Source organism: Astatotilapia calliptera, chromosome 23 (assembly GCF_964374335.1).
Source record: "Astatotilapia calliptera chromosome 23, fAstCal68.1, whole genome shotgun sequence".
Taxonomy (NCBI): domain Eukaryota; kingdom Metazoa; phylum Chordata; class Actinopteri; order Cichliformes; family Cichlidae; genus Astatotilapia; species Astatotilapia calliptera.
This window is the reverse complement of record NC_137443.1, coordinates 21,799,761-21,823,061: the sequence shown is the minus strand read 5'-3', so window position 1 is coordinate 21,823,061 and position 23,301 is coordinate 21,799,761. Positions and strand designations below refer to the sequence as shown.

At 42.2% G+C, this 23,301-nt stretch overlaps 1 protein-coding gene across 2 annotated transcripts; it reads right to left on the bottom strand.

The window, feature by feature from the left end:
* Positions 1-2,265: 2,265 nt before the first annotated feature.
* LOC113016634 (prolactin receptor-like) lies at positions 2,266-21,371 on the bottom strand. 2 transcript variants are annotated; one of them, XM_026159615.2, is made up of 10 exons: positions 21,169-21,371; positions 18,942-18,984; positions 16,680-16,789; positions 14,637-14,778; positions 12,696-12,865; positions 11,247-11,425; positions 6,347-6,500; positions 5,645-5,732; positions 5,312-5,381; positions 2,266-3,680 (listed from the first exon to the last, which is right to left on the bottom strand). In XM_026159615.2, exons 3-10 carry the CDS (start codon positions 16,768-16,770, stop codon positions 3,054-3,056), a joined length of 1,521 nt encoding a protein of 506 aa, XP_026015400.2. In that variant the 5' UTR covers positions 16,771-16,789; positions 18,942-18,984; positions 21,169-21,371; the 3' UTR covers positions 2,266-3,053. The 2 variants fall into 2 exon arrangements, with proteins under 2 accessions (XP_026015400.2, XP_080153556.1); XM_080297430.1 differs by lacking the exon at positions 18,942-18,984.
* Between the last annotated feature and the right edge of the window lie 1,930 nt (positions 21,372-23,301).

The window sequence follows — 23,301 nt, the reverse complement described above, 5'->3', positions numbered from 1 at the left end:
TGTTTTATGGTAGGATAAAATATCTATATCTGTTTTAGTCTAAGTGCCTTTTGTTTAGATGAACTGCTGGACTTCCAGACCAGCAGGTTTAGGGAAGTTGTTTATGGGGTCACATTCTGGGGTGCAGGTGTGTCACTAAGGTGCAGGAGAGGCATTCCTCCTCTGTCCCCTTCGGGTCACCTGTACTTCAGTTTTATTCCACATCCTATACATCCACATTACTCACACTATCATAGCACATACATATAGGGCCTTGGGGGGTGGGCATGTTATATGGTATCCAGAGGACAGTCTGGGTATTTAACCTCAACTCTGGTGTCGGTGCCCGTCTCTCAATTTTAAATGCATGAAGATATTGAGGGTTCTCGGGAGGGACCATGCTGACACCGGCTGCTCTCTGGCAGGAAGAACCATGCCTCTTCTATGTTTTAAATACACTTTAGAACAGCATGCAGCAGCACCACATATGAGCGGGAAGAGGGAGACATGGGGTCTTCACACTCCCGTTCTCTGTTTATCATCGGGACGGAGGGGCTGGGAGGAAGAGTTGGCCGTCTGATGGGGGTCTGGTGGGGGGGTCTCCCTGCTGCTCCGGGACCGGGGGTGGTCTGCTTGTCTCCACCCCAGGAAAAAGGCTAAAATCTCCTGGGTCTGGGTACCATCACCCCTCAGGGGTGGTGGTGCCTGGACCTGGGATATAGAGCATGTTTGGAGAGGGTGTGTACAGTGTCCATTTATGTTTGTTTCTACTTTGGGCGAGTGATGAGTATTTGTATGGGGATGGGGGGCCCTTGGACCTTGGGCCTCTGCGCCTGGGGCTTGGTGCACTGTGGCGTGGCTGGATGCCAGCAGAGCTCACAGGCACATCACCACAGCTCCCTCTGGCTTCTGCTCCGTGGCTTCTGGGTGACCCCTTGTCTTGGGCTCTCCTTAGCTCTTTCCAGGAGAGTGGCACGGTTGCACCTCTGATGGTACTTCTTGGGCTCTCACGCTCTGGGGGCCTCTGAAAGTCTGGGGCCTGGATCTCCTCCATGCCTGCTTCATGCCCTTGGGGACGGGGCTATGGTTCCCCACACCCTCTAGCAGATTACATGAAGAAAACCTTTTGAATGCAATACAATACAATACCTGAAAATGCAGGTGCTCATAGACACACACTATATCTTTCTTGGCTGCTACCTCAAAGCACACTGTGCGCTGTTGGTTGCACATACACAACTGTTCTACTATATTAATGTTTAGCTGCCAATGGACTTGAGGAGTAAATAATAAAAGGCCAAATGTCTGTAACTGAGGATTCTGTCTCAGTGATTTATAGCTGTAACGTGTTGGGTAAATCATGTTCATGTTGCATGATCACAGTCCGCTTCAGGACCTGACAAAAGTTGATTAAGAATTAAGACCAGGTTTACTTTAAGAAGTAAGATCAGAGCATTATTATTTTTAACTGTTTGGCCTCACATACTGAAGAGCACCAACAGGACAGACTTACCTTTAAGCCTCACCAGTGTCCAGAGTAATTAATCAAATTCAGCTCAATGTACAGTTATGTTTTTTTTTACTCTATTACTTCAGCCTGATTTAAGTGTGACTGATCTTTTTATTATACATTTTTAAAAAAGTTTTGTTCTATGCTTTATAGATTTTATAGAATATTTGTTTACAATGATTTATTTGCATCACACCAATCACATGTAACAAACACAGCATATTTCATGCCAGAAATAAAAGGTCAAACATTCTGGAAAATTATTCTGAAGTGAAACAAACCTTATTTCATGGCAGAATCATAACTAATGCACTTTTGTCAGCTCCTAAACAGTGGCCGGAGGAAAGAATTGGCAGAATTTCCTTGTAGATACTCTGTACAAATATTAAAACCATTAAAATCATAGAATTATTAACACCTGTTTTGAATTTCCCCAAAAAGACAAGAATGATCACAAAAGCAAATCAAATATAGACCAGAGTCATCCAGCTACATATAGATCACTATCTTTCATAGATACCGATATTAAAAAACACCGTGTTTAGTAAAAGTCATTCCAGCACTCAATAAAACACACACACACATTCCTCCCCATCCCCATGTGCCTCCTACTTTCCGCTCCACCACACCCACCCACACATGCAGAGCCTTGGGGTGCAGGTGTGTCACCAGGGTGGAGGGGAGGCATTCCTCAGCACACACAACACACATTCCCATACCGAGTTTTTCACTGAGATGAGACAAAACCTCACAGCAATCATTAAATAATGGATGAATTGTATTTCGTATGCATTATTTATTAATCGAAGAAGAGTTCAGTCTTTTTTTTATTACACAAAGGTTTTCTCACATTGTTTTTGATCAGTTTGTTATTTGATGATATAAAAAGTACACACAAATTATATACACAACGTTAGCGCAAAATAACCACAGACCAGCTTTTATACACGCTCTCTACTTTCCTCTGCATCTGGAGGGCTGTGTTGACGGAGCTCATGCTCCAAGTTGACTCTCCTCTATCACATTTATCTTCACAAAAACAGACTGAACATCCAAATGATGTTTACCAAAGCAAAAGTAAAATAATTCCTGCTTATTAACCACAAAATATCTTCACTGATGACCTGACTGACCTTGTCCTCCAGAGCTACCCTCTGGGTATCGTTTCTAACTGAATTCTCTGTCACACCAGTGCTGCTGACTGCGGGTGGATGTGCAGATATCCCTTATGTATTTTCCCATGGTTGTTTTTCTGCAGTCGCCTCACACTCCAACTCACACTCACCGTACATCATATGCAATCACAGATGCATTTCATCTAATACTCTGTGTCAGTTTTCGCTTCTCTTGTTCTTTGTTCATCCTTAAATGTTTTCTCTGAGTGGCCGGAATTTGTGGGGGTTTTTCTTTTTTTAAATTAAACAAATAAGCAAAGAAATAAGGAACAGGATCTGATTCCAGTCAAACCAGCAGGATACAGCAGATTTCACTTTGCATATGTTAAAAGTCTGCATGTTGGATGCATTCCTGTTTTTTTGAAGTATATGGATCTACTGCTTGTCAGTCAGCCACTGTTGTCAACAGTAACAGGCAGCACAGGGACAGCTGCCTCATTCCTCTCAGAGTCATCCCCATCATTCTTCTTCTCTTCCTTCCCCTTAGCTTCTAAACCAACCCTCAGAAAAGATGCCAAGCACGGCACTAGATGCACCTCGCCACTTTCCTTTAAGAGCTGGACACAAGTGTAGAAGTTTTGTGGTGAGTGGCTGGTGCTGAAAGTGAGTTCTGGGACCAGGACAGTATTGGGACCACAGGAATATTGCATCATGCTGTAGTCAGTCCCGGGCAGTGATACGATCTTCAGCATCGGCCATGGAGAAGGAATACTCCGAGGTTTGGTGAAGGCTTCAGTGGGAGAAGAGCTGTAAGGCGGCACACTCTGCACAATCAATGTAGTGTTTGGAGCCGTGAGCTGATGGTGGGCGGACACTTCCATGGGTGCCGGGTTGCAGGGAACTAGTAAGGTGTCCCTCTCTGATTCTGTAGGGTTGCGTGGGTCGCTGTTGTCCTTTGGTGTGTTTAGATAGAGGTCATTGGCACTCACATGGTCCCAGACGTCCTCGGAGGAGCTTGGAGGCCTGTAGCTGTGGAAGTTACTGAACTGACAATTGATTTCATCCAAGTTCCCCTTCTATGGATGGAGGTGGGGGTGGGAGGAGGAATGAAAGACAAAATTGAAAAAGTAATGAAAATTAAGATACGGAAGAAAGTGGGAAAAGAGGAAGAACAATAATCTTAAAGGAAATTACAGGAAGACAAAGTGATAAAATAAGAGGAGAATGGAGCAGGGAAAAACATATATGGAGTGAGGCATGAGAATTAAAAAAGAAGCGTCCTGATGCATGCTCAGGTAAGTAAATCCCAAAAAGTTGATTCTGTTCATCTGGACGTAGCGTTTTCAGTGGGAGAAACATTTCGTCACTCATCCAAGTCACTTCTTCAGTCTGAGCTGACTGCAGGTTTCCCCAATCGTATAAAAAGTATATTTGCATAATGACTGAAACCAACCCACTGAAGGAGCAATGGATCAGTATTTAACTCATTCACTGCCATTGACGTCTATAGCCGTCAATTGCAGTGAATGAGTCAATGGGTTTAACTCATTCACTGCCAATGGCTGGCAGTGAATGAGTTAAGGTTTGACTCTCATCATCCACTGGAGCATAAACTGGATGTCATCAGGACGCTACAACACAGAGCGAACACCATCCCCACAGACACAGCGGCCAGGAAAGCAGAAGAACATCAAGAAGGCCCTGAGTAAAAGTTGCTATCCAAGCTGGATATTTATGAAAGCTGGGAAGGCGCCAAAAGAAAGCTCCAGCTGATCCAGGACAGAAGGACAACTGCTGACTAAGCGAAAACCTGTAGGGATCCCGAGTATCGGAACAGTTGAGATGCATTTTTTCTAAACACCGTGTTTCTGTGGCTTTTAAATCCCAAAATACGCTGCGCCAAAAATTGGCCCACCCCAAGGATCGGGTCCCCCGACACAAACAGCACAGAAGAGCTACCTCATCAGGCCAGGACTCTGCAGTCTATTTACACCTACAGGCCAGTGGACACTCTTTCAAGGATGAGGATGTACACATCCTGGACAGGGAGGAACAGTCAGGGAGGCCATTTACGTGAAAAGGGAAAGACCATCTCTGAATCAAGGAGGGGGCCTAAGTGTCCATCTTTCACCATCTTACAATGCTGTGATTGCAGCCATTCCCCAACTCTCTGTGAATGGTACTCATGGCCATTGATCAGTGGGCTTTGGTCAGTGGTTGTTCATCAATGGTCATGAGAATTTGCATAATTATGATTAAGGAACTGACCTCCCAGCCCATTGTTCCTTCAGTGGGCTGGTTTCAGTCATTATGCAAATGTACTGTTTATAAGATTTGGGGAAACCTGCAGTCAGCTGAGACTGAAGAAGTCACTTGGATGAGTGACGAAACGTTTCTCCCACAAAATGCTACGTCCAGATGAACAGAATCAACTTTTTGGGATAAGAAAGGAGAGAGAGATGAGGGAGGATATGGGGAAACAAATTAGCCTTAAAATGTAAATATAAAATTAAGCAAGAGGACATGGGAAAATTATGGAAAAGAAAGAAAAGGGCAACAAAACTGGACTTGACAATACAATTAGAAAAAGGGGGGAGAAGAGATTTAAAAAAGAGACAAATGGAGGGAAGAAAAGAAAGGAGCAGAAGTACAAGGTCAGAACAAATGGCTTAAACCCTGAAAGCAGCGCTGCACACAGGCAAGTTACCTTCAAAAGCACGGGGTCAATGCCAATAATCTGTGATTTTGGAATGGCCGGCAGGAAGAACTCTTTTATTCTGAAGGTGAACGCAGACAGGGAGGAGGGTTGAAAATAGCAAAAATGAAAACAAAAACACACAACACATTCATCCTCCAACACTGTGACTGTGTGACAGCAGTAACTTCTGCTAACTGAGGTTCTAAGGGTTCTAAATAAGGTCATTGTAATGTTATAGCCATTATAGAGATCAAGGTAAGACCAAAACCAAGTTAATGACTAGCATTTGATACAAAGTCAGCAAGTAATTTTATTTTGAAGGAAAGATGTGTTTTTTCTCACCTCTTGGTCTGTAGAACAAGACTAAAGGCGATAACAAGCAGAGCCAGAACACCAACTCCAGTCTCCAGAATCAGCACCAACAGTTTACCTGCACAGGTAAAACACATTTACTCAGCTTCTGTTTCCTGCTCTCCATCAGCTTTATGACACAGTGACACATTTAACTGGAAAAGTTACAGTTCTTATAGAGATTCTGTGTGTAAGAAGCTGTCATTTTTTATTATTATTTTAGCATCTATAATGCATGTAACAGAAATGTGCTTAATGCAGTTACATAACTTATCTTTTATTAGTCTGCAGGATTAATGTCTTCTGTCGAGCTCTACATGTTTGACACATCTGTTCTTTCCTGCCACAGCACAGCTGTCATGGACTTTGTGTTCAAAGGATTTTGTTTTAGGTGATTAATGTCTAAAAATTCTGTGCACAAAATGCAAAGGGATTTTACGCCTGCTTAATAAATTTTAGTTAAGCACTATCATAAAAAAGTGCCTACATCTTTTTTATGCATAGCCAAATTGGTTTTACATGGACATAATGAGAAAAAATATCAGAAATTTATAAAAACCAAACATTAAAAGTAGAAAGACAACTGTATTCACTACAATTAAAACTAAAATAATGGTAACAAATAAAAACAACTTACTAATCATCAAAAAGTATGTAAATCAGCACCATATTGCCATCTGCCTGCTGACATACCTGCAGACGGTTTTGGGGGGATGCTCATCACCAGCGTGGTGCTCCAGTCACTCCACAGCTTGGAGTGCTGCGCACGGCAACGAACTCGGACCACGTAGTCGTCAACAGAGAGTCCAAGCAGCTCCACCTGAGGCTCACGCAGAGGATACTTCACCTGCAAACAGATAGCATGTTTTATGACATGCAGACTATAATGAACTACTTTATTCTTGAAAATATGTCAGCAGAAAAGTAAAGAATTCAGTCTAATGAATACATTTTTTTAAAAATCTACGTTTTTCATTCTCTCTTTTTCAAAGTCTTAGTCTCTCACAGTTCGGGGTTTCTTTTGTATTTTGCTTATTTTTTGTTTTATTTTATGATGCTGAGTTTGGGGTTTTTGTCTGTATGTTATTGAGAGTTTTTTGTTTGTTTGTTTGTTTGTTTGTATTTTATTGTTTTTGTGATGTTTCTTTATACTTGTGTTTGTTGATTTTTGTGGTATTGTGACTGTGATTGTCAGTTTTGTGATATGTTATGTATTCTGTTTTGGTTTATTTTTACTCTTCAAGACTCACAGATCTTCCTCTGTCTAACCTTTGTTGTTTCTTTTATTATTCCCCCTTTTTCTCCTTGAGACTTTGTTCATCGAGTTAAACATGCTCACTTTTTTCACACAGCACTGATCACAGTTTTTAGAACTTTGATCTTTATACATAGTTGTGCTTATCATCTTCTGTGCAGATGTTACTGTAGAATACCCAACATCTTCCTCACAGCCGCATCCTGACTTCAGTGAGCTACAGTAAACTCTTATTCATCCGACACCAGAGTTAGAGTCAATGAAATTACTGTCATCTCACATCTGAATGGGTTTTCTGCACAAATGCAGAAATGAATACGTTGAAGACTAATTTAACCAGATACAAATACAGAAAGGGCTCAAATGTTATGTTTTATATTTTAATGTTTCTTTTAGCATATTTAAAACCTTAAATATCTGCTGAAAACACCTTAAGCCTCTTAACCCAGATCTTAAATATAAATCTTACTTAAGAAATAGCAACATCAGCTCTGACGTTCCTTGATTGAATAATCAGATTAAATTTAAAGTCCAATCTCTGCCCCTCCTGGAATCGCTACCTTATCGTGGTGGAGGGGTTTGTGTGTCACAGGGATCCCAGGGGCTATGTTGTCTGGGGGCTTTTGCCCCCTGGTAGGGTCTCCCATGGCAAATTGGCCCTGGGTGAGGGACCAGACAAAGAGCGATTCATAAGACCCTTATGAAAAGGACACCGAGGGAACAGTTTACCCTGCCCGGGATAGGGTTACCGGGGCCCCGCCCTGGAGCCAGGCCCGGGGAGGGTGCCCGAGGGCGAGCGTCTGGTGGCCGGGCCTTAGTCCATGGGGCCCGGCCGGGCACAGCCCGAAGAGGAGACATGGGCCCATCCTCCCGCAGGCCCACCACCCGCAGGAGGCGCCATAGGGGTCGGGTGCATTGTGTGCCGGGTGGCGGCCAGGAGCGGAGGCCCTGGCGGACTGACCCCCGGCTGCCAAGACTGGCAATAGGGACATGGAATGTCACATCTCTGGTGGGGAAGGAGCCTGAGTTAGTGCGTGAGGTTGAGAGGTACCGGCTAGATATAGTCGGGCTCACCTCTACACATGGCTGGGGCTCTGGAACCAGTCTCCTGGAGAGGGGCTGGACTCTGTCTCAGTCTGGAGTTGCCCCTGGTGAGAGGCGGCGGGCTGGGGTGGGTATCCTAGTATCCCCTCGGCTTGCTGCTGGTACGTTGGGGTTTTTCCTGGTGGACGAGAGGGTTTGTTCCCTGCGCCTTAGGGTCGGGGAACGGGTCCTGACTGTCATCTGCGCGTATGCGCCGAGTGGCAGTTCAGAGTACCCAGCCTTCTTAGAGTCCCTGGGCGGGGTGCTGGAGGGTGCTCCACCTGGAGACTCTGTTGTCCTGCTGGGAGACTTCAATGCTCACGTGGGTAACGACAGCGAGACCTGGAGGGGCGTGATTGGGAGAAACGGCCTCCCTGATCTGAACCCGAGCGGTGCTCTGTTATTGGACTTCTGTGCTAATCACAGTTTGGCCATAACGAACACCCTGTTCGAACATAAGAGTGTCCATAAGTGCACGTGGCACCAGGACGCTCTAGGCCGTAGGTCGATGATCGATTTTGTAATCGTATCACCAGACCTGCGACCATATGTTCTGGACACTCGGGTAAAGAGAGGGGCTGAGCTGTCAACTGATCACCACCTGGTGGTGAGTTGGATCAGGTGGCGGGGGAAGACGCTGGACAGACCTGGTGCACCTAAACGCGTAGTGAGGGTGTACTGGGAATGTCTAGCAGAGGCCCCAGTCCGCGAGATCTTCAACGCACACCTCCGGCAGAGCTTCAACAGCATTCCGAGGGAGACTGGGGACATTGAGTCCGAATGGACCATGTTCAGCGTCTCCATTGCCGAAGCTGCTGCATTGAGCTGCGGCCGCAAGGTGGTTGGTGCCTGCCGTGGTGGTAATCCCCGAACCAAATGGTGGACACCAGAGGTGAAGGGAGCCACCAGGCTGAAGAAGGAGTCCTATCGGGCTTGGTTAGCCTGTGGGACTCCGGAGGCAGCCGACAGGTATCGACATGCCAAGCGGAATGCGGCTCGGGCAGTGGCTGAAGCAAAAACTCGGGTGTGGGAGGAGTTCGGAGAGGCCATGGAAAAAGACTTTCGGACTGCCTCGAAGAGATTCTGGCAAACCGTCAGACGTCTCAGGAGGGGAAAGCGGTGCTCTACCTGCACTGTGTATAGTGCTGGCGGAGCGCTGCTGACGTCGACTGAGAAAATTGTCAGGCGGTGGAAGGAATACTTCGAGGACCTCCTTAATCCCACTGACACGTCTTCCGAGGAGGAAGCAGAGTCTGGGGATGAGGGGAATGACCCGCCAATTTCCGGGGGCGAGGTCACTGAGGCAGTTAAACAACTCCTTGGTGGCAGAGCCCCTGGTGTTGATGAGGTCCGCCCCGAGTTCCTGAAGGCTCTGGACGTTGTAGGGCTGTCCTGGTTGACAAGCCTCTGCAATGTTGCGTGGAGATCAGGGGCAGTACCTGTGGACTGGCAGACCGGGGTGGTGGTCCCCATCTTTAAGAAAGGGGACCGGAGGGTGTGTTCCAACTACAGGGGGATCACACTCCTCAGCCTCCCTGGGAAAGTCTATGCCAGGGTGCTGGAAAGGAGAGTTCGTCCGTTAGTCGAACCTCGGATACAGGAGGAACAATGCGGTTTTCGTCCTGGTCGCGGAACACTGGACCAGCTCTTTATCCTCTCCAGGATACTTGAGGGTGCATGGGAGTTTGCCCAACCAGTCTACATGTGTTTTGTGGACTTGGAGAAGGCATTCGACCGTGTCCCTCGGGGTGTCCTGTGGGAGGTGTTGCGGGAATATGGGGTGTCTGGCCCATTGCTACGGGCCATTCGATCCCTATACAACCGTTGCAAGAGCTTGGTTCGCATTGCCGGCAATAAGTCGGACTCGTTCCCGGTGGGTGATGGGCTCCGCCAGGGCTGCCCTTTGTCTCCGGTTCTGTTCATAATTTTTATGGACAGGATTTCTAGGCGCAGCCAAGTGGCGGAGGGCTTTCGCTTTGGTGGCCTCAGAATCTCATCTCTGATTTTTGCAGATGATGTGGTTCTGTTGGCTTCATCGGGTGAGGGCCTCCAGCTCGCACTGGAACGGTTCGCAGCCGAGTGTGAAGCAGCGGGAATGAGGATCAGCACCTCCAAATCTGAGGCCATGGTTCTCAGCCGGAAAAGGGTGGAGTGCCCACTCCGGGTCGGGGATGAGTTCCTGCCCCAAGTGGAGGAGTTCAAGTATCTCGGGGTCTTGTTCGCAAGTGATGGGAGAAGGGAGCCGGAGATCGACAGACGGATTGGGGCTGCAGCTGCAGTAATGCGGACGCTGCACCGGTCCGTCGTGGTGAAGAGGGAGCTGAGTGTAAAAGCGAAGCTCTCAATTTACCGGTCGATCTACGTCCCTACCCTCACCTATGGCCACGAGCTGTGGGTAGTGACCGAAAGAACGAGATCGCGGATACAAGCGGCAGAAATGAGCTTCCTCCGAAGGGTGGCTGGCCTCTCCCTTAGAGATGGGGTGAGAAGTTCGGCCATCCGGGAGGGGCTCAGAGTAGAGCAGCTGCTGCTCCACATCGAAAGGAGCCAGCTGAGGTGGTTCGGGCATCTGACAAGGATGCCCCCTGGGCGCCTCCTGGGTGAGGTGTTCCAGGCATGTCCCACCGGGAGGAGGCCCCGGGGCAGACCCAGGACATGCTGGAGAGATTATATCTCTCGGCTGGCCTGGGAACGCCTTGGTATTCCCCCGGATAAGCTGGAGGAGGTGGCTGGGGAGAGGGAGGTCTGGGCCTCTTTGCTTAGGCTGCTGCCCCCGCGACCCGGCCCCGTACAAACCGGATGAAGATGGATGGTCCAATCTCTGGTCTCACAGTATAAATTTAAATTTATACCCATTAGAAATACCTGCTTTTACCTATAGACACCACCTATGAACCTGAATAATGTACCCTCTAACCACAAAGACAATGTTTTTGTAATACACTATATTTAGTGTATTTGTGTGTATATTTTACACTCAATATCACAATAATTATAAGTATTTGTGCAACAAATCTTCATAAATGACCAATTAAACGGCCAAATTTGACTCAAAATTTGACTCAAATGTTCATGTCCCCTGTGAATGTTCATGTCCCCTGTGGGACGTGAACATTTCTTTTCTCCCCTAAAGAACGTTACCAGAACAGGAAATGCAAGCGCCTTTACCCAAGTCCATTGTATTATTTTTATGACATAAGACTGCCACAGTAAAGAGAAGTCATATTTGTTCCTCTCCATGTTTTCTCCCCATACCTTCCAGTTGTCAGACTCTGTAACGTGTCTGTACTGCAGCTCATAGACCAGTGTGATCCAACCATACTGCACGTGGCCGGGCACCGGGTAGGTCCAGGAAATCAACGCGTTTTGGCCCATTTCATCGCTGCCTGCATTTGTCAAGTTGTAAGTCACGTTGACTGGAATTTCAGTCTGAACTGTTAAACACACACAAAATGTGTTTTGAAACATTAGCTGTGTGTCAGTAAATAGTTCTAGTTTCTATTTCCTGTCTTTGGTGCTCAGGAAAACAAAAAAAGAACATCTATAATGAGACGACAAATTTTGATGCTAATGTTGAAACTCCAGCTTTCTCCTGCCGATGCTTCCAGACATCCATCCTTGTTGAGACTTTTTCTAACTGCAGAGTCATGAACTTTAACATGTAACATGCTACATGAGGCCTGTAGATTCTTAGAGGTAGCTCTTTGTTTTTCTGCAGCTTTTCTGAGCTGTCCACTCTTGGCATGATTGGCAGCAGTTTCTAAGATCATTGTTGATGTCTGTCCTCTTTGGCTTTATGTGAACACACACCTGAATCATCCAGATCAAAAAACTGCAAAACCACTACTTTTACAGAGGTGCTCACATTTTGTGATCATCAGTTAGTCAAGTGATTTTTCACCTGGCTTCTACTTGTCCTCTAAATTCCTATGGAAGCAGTAAGAGTGTGCATAGTTTTTCCACACACTGCTTCTGCATTTTGGATTATTTTTTGTCAAATTAATAGTGTCAATGTCTAATATGATATAGTTCATCTGAGGTTGTATTGAAAAAAATCATCCCCCGGCTTCCAGTGTTGCTATAAAGTTTGCGATTTGGAGTTTAAAAATAGTCAAATAGTTAAATAGTCAGATATAATGATAAAAGAGGTGACCGGCTAAAACACATGTGCATAGTTTACTCCCAAGGCTAATTTAGAGCAAGGAAAAATCCTACCACTCACTAATACCTAAAGGTCACTAAAGGTCTGCTTGCACTAAAAACATATCAGATGTGTTTTTTTGGGGGGGGACAGTCATGGATATGCAGACAATTATACATGGATCACGGTGACAGTAAAGAAAAGTTAAAGACACACACAGGAGCACAGATTTTTTAGCTGGTTGGCGGAGCATGAGGACTCGTTTCTGGTTTAATTAATTTATAGCCTCGAACTTACTCTTTTTTCATCTGTTTTCTTTGTATCATTTTGTTCTTCAGTAAATAAGCAATAACAAGGAGAAATTTGCACTAATATCTGATTCAATTCAGAATCAAACTCAGAACAGAACCGCTTTGGTTTGTTTTTTGGGTTTTTTTGTTGTTGTTTTTTTGCTAAATAACAAACCAAAAACTAACTACAAAAAAGAAACTGAATTTTGTGTTATGGAATAATGGAGGTAGTTTGAATCAGTATTGATAAGCCAATATCATCTCCATCTTTACCTATTTCTGCCACATCCAGGCAGTGCTGCTGGGAGGTGTAGTTTCTGTGGGTGGTTATGGCAATCACGGTCAAACAGTACACCGTCCATATAGACGTATGGCTGCTGTCGAAGTGGCAGCTGTTGGGGCCGGCAGTCACATAGTCTGGACATTCAAGGTTGGGTTCCTGCCTTCAAAAAAATCAAAGAAAAAACACATTTAGATAAGCACTAACACACAAAAAGGAAATCAGTAAATTAACACTGGACATTTTTTTATACAATACCTTTCTTTTGTTTTGTTTTTTTTCACACTTTTTGTTTAACTTCTAAGCAGGTGTGCAGAGTTTAGTGGTGTTAGACAATTTGATATATAGCCATCATGAAGCCATTGTTGTAGCTTCACTCTGCAGTTCAGAGATCCACCCAGAGTCCTGAAGAACTGTTTACAACCAAAAGAAAAACAAGGAATCCCACAACAGATGGTCTCACTCCTGAGGACCTGAGGTTAATTTGTCTGAGACTGAAGTGATGCTCAGAGACGTTTTCCATCATACCTCAATACGAAGACTAAACCAAGTCGCCACCTGGTTTTCCCAACCTCTAAAACCAACTTAAAACCAGTTTCAGAACTAGTCCAAAGACAATGTCAAATCATATTCCAAATGCAAGAATGTCAAGGAACCTGTCTTTAAGTTTCCAAACTTTTGTATATGGAGCATAATTCCAAAATTGTGTTTAGCCTCATTGACATGCAGCACAAACATCAGTGGTGAGGTGTGCCTGCAGAGTGTAATCTCCCTCTCTGAGCTGTGACTTTATTCCTAGTTGCTTTGCTGTTTGGTGAAATTTTGTCTTTTATTTGTCAGATAATCACTGATCTACATTTGTTTTCCCAAACAAGCACTGGTGGGTGCGCTGAAGCCACGTGGAAGTCAAAAGCACAATCCAATTTCTCCTGATTAGTGGAAGCGTTTTCTTTGCTGTGGCTGCCATCTGGGCCAGCTGGCATCTGTTTGAGGCCACATCTGCGTTCAGGACTTCAGAGTAGCTAAAATGTGAACGCTTCCCAGTGACACGAAGCACGAGAAATCAAACTGCACAAACTCACCTGACCCAGAAACTTCAGTGTGCTGCTGATCTGGGGCTTCTTTTATAGTTTCACAAGGCTAAAACAAGGCTCTTATTGTTTGTTATGGACTCTGGCAGATGCCAGTGCTTCTCACTGGGCTCTCCTCTCAGAAATCTGTGCCCAGTCTTCAGTGAACTAATATTGCTGTCTAGCCTCCACTCTCCTTGTCTGGATCCTTACTCCCCTGTTCCTCATTTGCTGTTCCATGGAGTCCAGTGCTGCCTCCAGCTCTTGCTTCTGCTTAGCCACACCTCTAACCTGTACTCAAAGGACTTACCTGGATACATCCAGATTCCTGCTCTGCTTGGAAAACCTCCTCCCTAAACTGAAACCTCTCTATTCACAGGTAAGGCTATTTCCATCACTTACTCCACAATCACATCTACACGAGCTTGCCTCCACCTAACCTTCTCCTCTCCTCCCCATCACAGATCTCCCAGCTGTTTGTCTTTGCTCAAACTCTGCACCAGTTTTCAGTACGTCATTAGTTGTCTTTTCAATAAACCTTTTATTTAAAGAGTTTGAATTCTGAGTCCTAACCTGCCAGCATGACATGTATAAAAAATCTCTAGGGAAGTTTGATTAAAACACATTTAAAATTTATACCCCAGAATAAGTTTTGACTTTGACATAGCGGGTTTATGCCTCTTGCATCTTTGCTTTTGTGGAGCATTTCCATTGAGTTCAGTTCAGAATTTTGGAGAGCCACATTTGTCAGTTGGTATAATATCCTGCCATCCCTGTAGGATGTATTTTTGTATATTTCTATGTATTTTTTACAATGTGGGCTAGTTTTACTTATAAAATATTTTTAATGTGCAGTGTTCATACTCTGTAGAGTAGGTGAGGATGTGGGTGACTTGCTCGCCATCTGTCAGGTTGCTGAGTGGATGCCACCAGCAGGTGAAGTCCTCCATGTTGGGCGAGCGGCAGAAGTAGATGTGAGGCGTCACTGTGGGGCCACCGGTCGCCTCTGTGGAGTCAGACACAGGTGGAGTTACAAGCAGCATGATGCAGTAACACTCTCTGCCAATTATTCATATTTTGCTTCCAAGAAAGATCCTGGGAGGTTTTATTTTAGATTTATCTTGTTACTTGCAGTTGCAATACTTTTTAGTTGTTTTTTGATTCTGATGGAGTAACTTTGTATTATCAAAAAGTGGAAAAATGTTAATTTCTCTTACTGTTATCTCATTTTGTGTCAATTTATCCTCCTTTTAATCTAATCCCTTTTGATTATCCAGCCTTTTTTATTTCAGGCTTCCACTTTTTGTTTAATGAAGCAATGAGGCAGAAATCCCCTGCCTCCAAAAAAACAAGTAAATCACAGTGTTATAATTGTAAAAATTTAAAGTATGCTACACAGATTCTTAAATATAGGATTAGAGGTTGTGTATGAAAGGTTTCTGCAGTCACAGTGCTGTTAAATAATAATCAAAGCTCTGATAGTAACGGATGCACACAAACAGCAGAATGAAGTTTGTAACCAGAAGAAAAGTAACTTCTCTGATACTGCAGCACATCTTTACCCTCTGGAGCTCTTATCTACTGGTTGCTGGTCAGGCTTTTGCTGCTCCTCTTCCCTCAGCTGTGGAACTCCTACAGAGTTTATGTAAAGATGGGCGTAGCTTTTGGTTTCTGGATGCTGTAGTTTGAATCCTTTTGGTTGCTGTTGTGTTGGTTTTATGGATCAAGAAGTAACGATATGTGTATGAAAGAGTGGAGTACTCAGTTATCAGCTAATCTATAAAATGTATGAATGCAACACCCAGACTGAGATACCTGCCAAGGAGTAACTTCTGTGTCCTGTTAAAGATTTATTACATAAAACATGGAGACTTTAAATATAATTTTGTGCTGGGTAACTGTTTCACTGAGTTAAAAAAACAAAAACAAAAAATATTTAGGCTTTTTACTCGAGTAAAAGTTACAATCCTAGTTAAATAGCTTAAAAGTAAACAAGCTCTTAGAATCAAAGTAATTCGTCTTGTGAGATTAATATAAGTGTCTATGTATCAGTCTTAGCTATAGAGAGCATTCTGTTTATGTAAAATGACCATTTCATATACATTAATGATCTATATGAAATGGTCATTTTACATAAACAGAATAACTTTACTGCTTTACAGCATAACTACCTCTAGGCAGTTTAATTCTTAGCAGGGCCTCAGTGTGGTGATTAATATAGTGAAACCCTGCGTGCCCATCAAGATGATGCCGTGGGAAGTGAGCAGTAATCCATTGGAAAATCTGTGGCGCTTCAGTCTGCAGCAGCAGGGAAAAAAGGGAAGGCCGTATGTTTGCATCCAGTATGCAGTTTTATGGCTTTTCCCTTTGATTTTCCCTCTGAGATTTCGCCAAAATGCTGGAATAGTTTGTATATATAGTTTTGTATAGAATAGTTAGTACATAATTATTATATACTATGATTAGATAGTCTTTGCACTTTTAAAATGAAGAGCCACCAGTTGTTGTTCCACGATGCCTGTTGATACTAGTTTTTTACAAATTGGTGAAACTGCCTTTATTTGTGCAGGAGTTTCACACCCTGTGAGGTTCAAAGAGAAATGTATAAAGAACAGAAAGAATGGAGGGATGACTTAAAATAATCATGCCCTGGATTGATGTGAATCCTGTCAGAGGATTTACAGTAATAAATTTTAAGAAACACATTTTTCCTTAAAAACGTTTTATTCCTCTCAAATTAAACTGTTATAATTTCAGCACCATGGACCGCACACACAGTTTTTATGTTGATCTCATAAGCAGTCATCTTACACTTGACTTTTGAGTAGTGGACCTAACATGCACAAAATAAAAAGAAATCACCAGTTTGAAAAACCGCCAGTCTTAAGCAGTTGCGCTCAGACTCACCATGGTCGTGTCTTTCTGTGTGAGCGATGTTCTTGGCGACGATGCTGCCATTGCTCACTGGAGGAAGCAGAAAGAACAGCAACCACAACATCTCAGATCTATCTGGTAACCTGTCAACACAAACAAATAAACATTCAAAGATGAAAACTGGAGAAAACGCCACTGAACCCCTAATGCTCTTAACACTCTTACTGTGATTTTTTACTGTGATTGAGTCTCAGTGTCCACTTGTGTCTGTGTCAGGCCAAGAGGCCAAGTACATCTAAGATTTTCTTAGGTTGTTTCAAGTTAGTGTTTGAAAGCTGTACTACCAACCAAAAGTCAAGAAACAACCTCACTACTAGACACTGGACACATAATATTGGCACCATGTTTTGAAATTTGAGGGCTTTTTGCCTATGTGTCAAGTAAGATACTGACCATTTCAAATCCAATCTGATGGGTTCATTTTACCACAGCCAATATTACATTACTTAAAATCACCTAACTTCTTAACTCAGACTTAATTATCACTCCAAATACTTTAAGTTGCTTTAAAAACATATCTTCTGTGCATTTAAAAAAAGAAACTTGGTGTATATTCCCTTTCAAATTCTGGATGATTTCCAAGCTGTTGTCTTTTGTTCTCCTCTGTAACCCTGACAACAGCTGCTGCTCATTAGCTCCAGCTTACATTCAGATCTTTCTAAAAGTTAATAACCCTGCAATGTTTCATGAACTAAAAAATATTTCTGAGAAAATATCATTGCCTTTAGATTTCTGTGTTCAATCATTTCTATCAAAAACATCAGATATTAGAGGTTCTGTTGAAAGCTTATTATTTTAAACAGCTTAGTCCACTGAACTGCTTCCTCAGGCTGGGCATGTGCAAGAAGTCATAGATGCACATTTACACACACTGTTGAAGGACCAGGAGAGTGGACTTGTAGAAAAACCACTGTATTTCCCTCAGCAGGTGGATGCGGCGGCATTAGAAGTAGATGAGACTTTAAACCAGGAGTCTCGGACATTTTCCTTTGCTTTCTTCTCCTCTGTTTTATTTTTTTTCCTTGTTTGTCTTTTTCCATCCTTACTCACTTTCCTTTTCATCACATTCCTCTTCCTTACACTCCTCCTCTTCTTTTTCCAACTTTTCCTTATTAATCTTTTCCTTCCTGTTTTCCTTCCTTCATTTTTAACTCATTTTTTTCCTCTCTGTGCTTGCCTCTTCCTTTTCATCCTTGCACATTAAAATGTTCAACCTTTTCATCCATCATTTCACTGTCCCTCCTTATTTCTTCCCTTCCCTATTAAGTCCTCACTTTAACCCTTCATACTTGCTTTTCAGCAGTCCTTTTCCCTCCTGACCTTCTTTTCTGTCCTTACTCCTGCCCTGCTTCCATATAATCACTCCTGCTTATTTTGTTTCTTTACGTACTTTTACCCGTCTTTTCTTCTTCTTTATGTACTTTCGCTATTCATCCCATTGCCTCCCTTTTTCCTCTAAATCCCTTTTTTTACTACTCATTTTTATTCTCGTTTTTCAGTTTCCTCTGATCTGTCCCACTTCATTCACCTCTGTTGACTCTGCCTTTCCAGCTCATTCTTGTCCAGCAGCTCAGCTCTATCCTGGAGTACTAAGACAACAATTACCTCGAATAATCCCCACCTTGATCTCACAGGATTACTGCGAAGCCTTTTTGGGTTTTATCTGGCAGCCTCGGCTCACACTGACACGCCACAAGGTGCAACATGACTGCCTCAAAAAGCACAAAAAAGAGTGTCTCGTCCTTCAGACTGACCCACGTCAGCAAGCACGCAAACTTCTTCTGCAGGTTTCTAATCCCTTGGCGTCCCTCACCAAACATCTGACCTACAAAAAGCCAAACACTTGTTTTAAAAGCTTCAGATTTTATGTTCCCCAAAATCAAACCCCATGCTCTGTCTTGTAGAATTTAATAGGTTTTTTGTATTTCTTTATGAGATTTTAATATTTATGTAACAGCAACATGTAATTTGCTACAGAGAAGAGGGCTATCTCTCTGCTCTACTCATCAAAGAAAATGAGTGATATGAGTTTGACACACCGATGTGCTTTGCTTTGAGATGCTGACAGAAAGTAAAAACCCCAGACTAAATCCAGTTATTTGGATCTTTAAAATCCAAAAGCAACAGGAGGAAATTTTGCTAATAACCCAGTGAGCTCATAGCCTAATTAGAGGGGGAAAGTCTTAATTGACAGATAATTGCATTTGAAAGCTTTGTCACTCAAGCATGACCCACCTGGAACTTGTTCAAAATGCAGCCGCAAGGCTCCTGACGGGTACTAGAAAGAGAGAGAATATTACCCCAGTACTCGCATCTCTACATTGGCTACCAGTTAAACATAGAATCGATTTTAAGGTTTTACTATTTGTTTTTAAAGCTCTCCATGGTTTGGCTCCAGGTTACATTTCAGATCTTCTTAGCCTGCACTTACCCACTCGATCTCTGCGCTCCTCCAGTCAGATGGTTTTATCAGTTCCACACTCCCAGCTCAAATCTAGAGGTGACAGGGCTTTCTCCATTGCCGCCCCGAGACTCTGGAATAGTCTTTCCCCCTTCATAAAATCCTCTTCATCCTTGGAAGTCTTGAAATCGAATCTCAAGACCTACTTATTTTCCAAGGCTTTCGGATCTCTTTGATATCTTTTTTATTCTGTCTATTTGGTCTCTTATCTTATTGGATGGTGTTGTATGTGTATATACGTTATGTTCACATATGTGTGCTTGTGTGTGAATGTGTACAGTTTTGTATATGTATGTGCATATTTGCATGTACATTATATGCTATATACTCTTACATGTCTTACAATTCTTTTTTAAAATGTTTTCTTTCTATTTTAATTCTTTTATTATATTATCCCTCTGTTCAGCACTGTGGCCGACACTTGATGTCTTTTAAATGTGCTATATAAATAAAGATGACTTGACTTGACTCCAAAATGAACTAATGGCACAAACACGCCTAACAAGATGAAGTTACGTAATGCCAATTAGAAGAGATGAAGGGCAAGACAGTCCTCCTCTTTAAAAAACACTGGTACTCACACTTTAAGGTGAAACAAGCATCGTTATGACTGAAACAGCTGGCTCTGATGTAGAAATAATCTGAACTTTCCAGATATTGTCACTTTAATATATCAACACAACTTTGACACTTTTTTAAATCAAAGAAAAAAAACCAACAAATTAATTATATGTAAATTTTCCATTGTTTTTTGTAAAATGTTACATTTATTGGATTCGGGTCAAATGAAATGTAATTTATTGATTGGCATACATTCAGTTTATACCTTCTGAGTGCACTCAGTAAATTATAATCCCCGCTGGTTTCATTGATGTCTCTGAAATTTTTATGTTTTTTTCATCAAACAGAAATGAAAATTGGACTCTGTGCGATATTAAAAAGGTCAACCATGGAACCAAATAATTATAAGAACTTATGGGTAGATAACTAGTTTAACTCCACTATTTAATTAAATTAAACATGTAAAACAAAGTGTACACTCAGCTGGGAGAGGATCCAGAGTCCTACTCAACATCAAAACTGGATCAGCGTCTACAGTTTGATCAAACAGACAGTCTGAGACACAAGTAACAGATTCACGAACAGGCTGAGCGGGTGTACATGTGTTAGTCAGACGGCAGTTTCACTGTCCTGTTTAAATTGATTAATTAACTAATTAAAACTTGGGTTGCACTTTCGACTTTGCCTTAATAGGTTATTGATATGTTATTAAATAGAAACAAACAGTTTAGAATTTTGCAGCACTGTTTCCTGCATATTAGACAGAAATTACCCCAGGTAAATGAGTAGTAATTACTCAGAAATTACCACATTATTAAATTCTTGTTTCTTCCTTGTTACCCTACTACTACCACTTTATTAGCAAGCTGTAGTTCCATATCCTTGCCCCCAGTTTTAGGGCCCTTATTGTCCAATCACACACATTTCAGCATAATACTGTAATCACTGGTACTACCATGATATTACTTGGATATTAAGTGGTTATTACTTTGGTAAATTTATGGTAACAAATTAGAAATTAGTACATTAGTACATTATTACATTCTTATTTCCCCTTGTTACCCTACTATTACCCCTTTATTACTCAGCTGTAATAGAAAGTATTATTATTTATATGAACTGTTAATAGATCAGCATGTGCTGTTAAATTGCAGCACACCAAATAACATCGGTTTTATAAGTAATTTGATTTCTTGTCCTTAAAAAAGGTCCATGGTCTAAACGAATTGCTCCTGTGACGCTACACCAAATAATAAGATGTTGTAGTAAACAGTGGCTTGCTGCTCTAAACACTTAATTAATCCTTCATTAGTTCGTAATGTTAAGACTTTAAGGCATTTTGGATCTGGTTTAAATTAAGTTTGTAAACTGGGATCTTCTTGTTAACCTTACAAACTAGCACGTTTGACTAGCAGATTATAAAGCAGGAATCCATCTTACCAGGAGTAAGCCTCTTTAACGCCTCATGTGGCGCGATTCCTCAAACATGAACCCACACCGGGAGCAGGAACCGGCTGGAGGCCCGTCGATGGATGAAGTCCGTACAAAGAGTCGGGACCTGTTCTAACAGCTGCTGATGCTGCTGCTTGGTGCTGAAGTGCCATCCATGGAGCAAGTGCGCCTTTCACCACTCTGTCACAGTATATCTGCCCCCCTCCCCCCCATAAGACGCTTTTCCTCCACCTGATCCCGCGTCATAAACACCAGCTGGAGCTCCGGACCCCAACCCTTCCCTGTGTGTGTCTAGCACTGCCAATATTAGAGTATATAAGTGGCACGAAGTAATTAAAATTATACTGTAAATTTCAGAATAATTTAGGTACAAATATAGTAATATAGTAAATGAAAGAGAAACAAACAAGACTATTTTACAGTATGGTTAATGTAAAAATCTTTAAAGCAGGAAAAAATCATGTAGCAAATGTTGCTTACAGTAAAAGTACTGTAAATTTCTTTTACTGAAAATTAGTTGTAAACTTAATTTAAAACAAGATTTTCCTTGCTACAAATTACTTTCACAGATGATTACTGTATTTTCTTTTACAGTAACTTACTGACACCGAGCTGCCATTAAGTTATTCTAATATTACAGCAACCTGTTTACATGAAATTTTGGAAGAACAACTGTGTGTGTGAGAAATATTAATAATATTAAATATTAACTATAACCAGGAGATGTCATGTAAATCAAATAAAACAATAGCGAGAGACAGCTGGAAACAGTGATGATGTCTAAGCATAAACTGTGCTCTCCCGCTCCCCCTACACACCAAAAAGCTTCAAATTTATAAACAGTTAGCAAACTCTAAACCTGCTTCAAAAAGTCCAGATTTAAGCTCAAAAGAACACAAAAGAAGAAGATGTTGTAGTAAATAGAACACAAGATCCACTTAATGGTTAATTCATCCTTCATTGGATTATAACGATAAGACTTTAAGGCATTTTGTCTTTGGTTTAATTGAAGTTTGCAAACTCTGATCTTCTTGTTAACCTTACAACATTGGCATTTGACCTGCAGATTAAACAGCAGTAAACCATCTTACCTGAAGTAAGCCTCTTTAACACCATCTGTGGGGAATTTCCTCAAAAGTAAACCCACACTGGGAGCACGACCGGCGGGTAGCCTGCCGGTGACCTGCCGATGGAGTGGATAGTGTGGCTGAACAGACGCTGACCTCACAGCTGCTGCTTGAGGACATGCAGTTATCAATTACTGGTTAAAAATCTGCAGTTTTTTTTATAAACTGTTTTTATTCATTATCAAGAAAAGCATAAAACATGCAGACAAGAAAGAAAGAAAGAAAGAAAGAAAGAAAGAAAGAAAGAAAGAAAGAAAGAAAGAAAGAAAGAAAGAAAAGAAAAGAGAAAAAAACCCAAAGGGAATATTTCAAAGTCATTATATACCTGTACAAATATACATATGGTGTAAAGAGGAGAGAGAGAAAAAACAACAACAAAAAAAACATATTTTCGCTCAATTACCCACAGATTTAGAAAGAGAAAAGGCTAAACTCCAAGAGTGAATTATTGTCCTTTACGCTTACTTCCTATTTAACTGAGAACATCTTAATCTCAACCATCCCCCCTCAACAGTTGGGACAAATCATTTGGCAAATAAGAAAGCAAAGGGGACCAAACATTGAGACCCTCATTTCCTCCTAAAATAGCAGAAGTTCTTTTGTGAGGAATAACTTTTAATCTGTACCACAAAGTCACAGAGGGGGTTTATCCTTAACCCAATTAATTAAAATACATTTCCTAGCTACCAGCAATAGTTTGTCACATAATTTGCACTGCAAGTGATTCATCTGCAGTTAAAAAGAGACAAAACTGCAGGACTGGCAGACATAGGGAGCTGAAATGACATTGGAATATTAAGCATTAGATTAGATTATTTAGCTTTATAATTACAGGCCCTGGTAAAACTGTGGCATCAGTATAATATGAGATTCGTGAATTAGCTGTATTAAGAGTATTATAGTGGTTATATGATGCTAGGAGAAAAGCTGTAGCTGTAATGGAGTGAGATTTTCACATATCATGCTGCAGCAGTCTTGCCTTAATGCAGGGCTG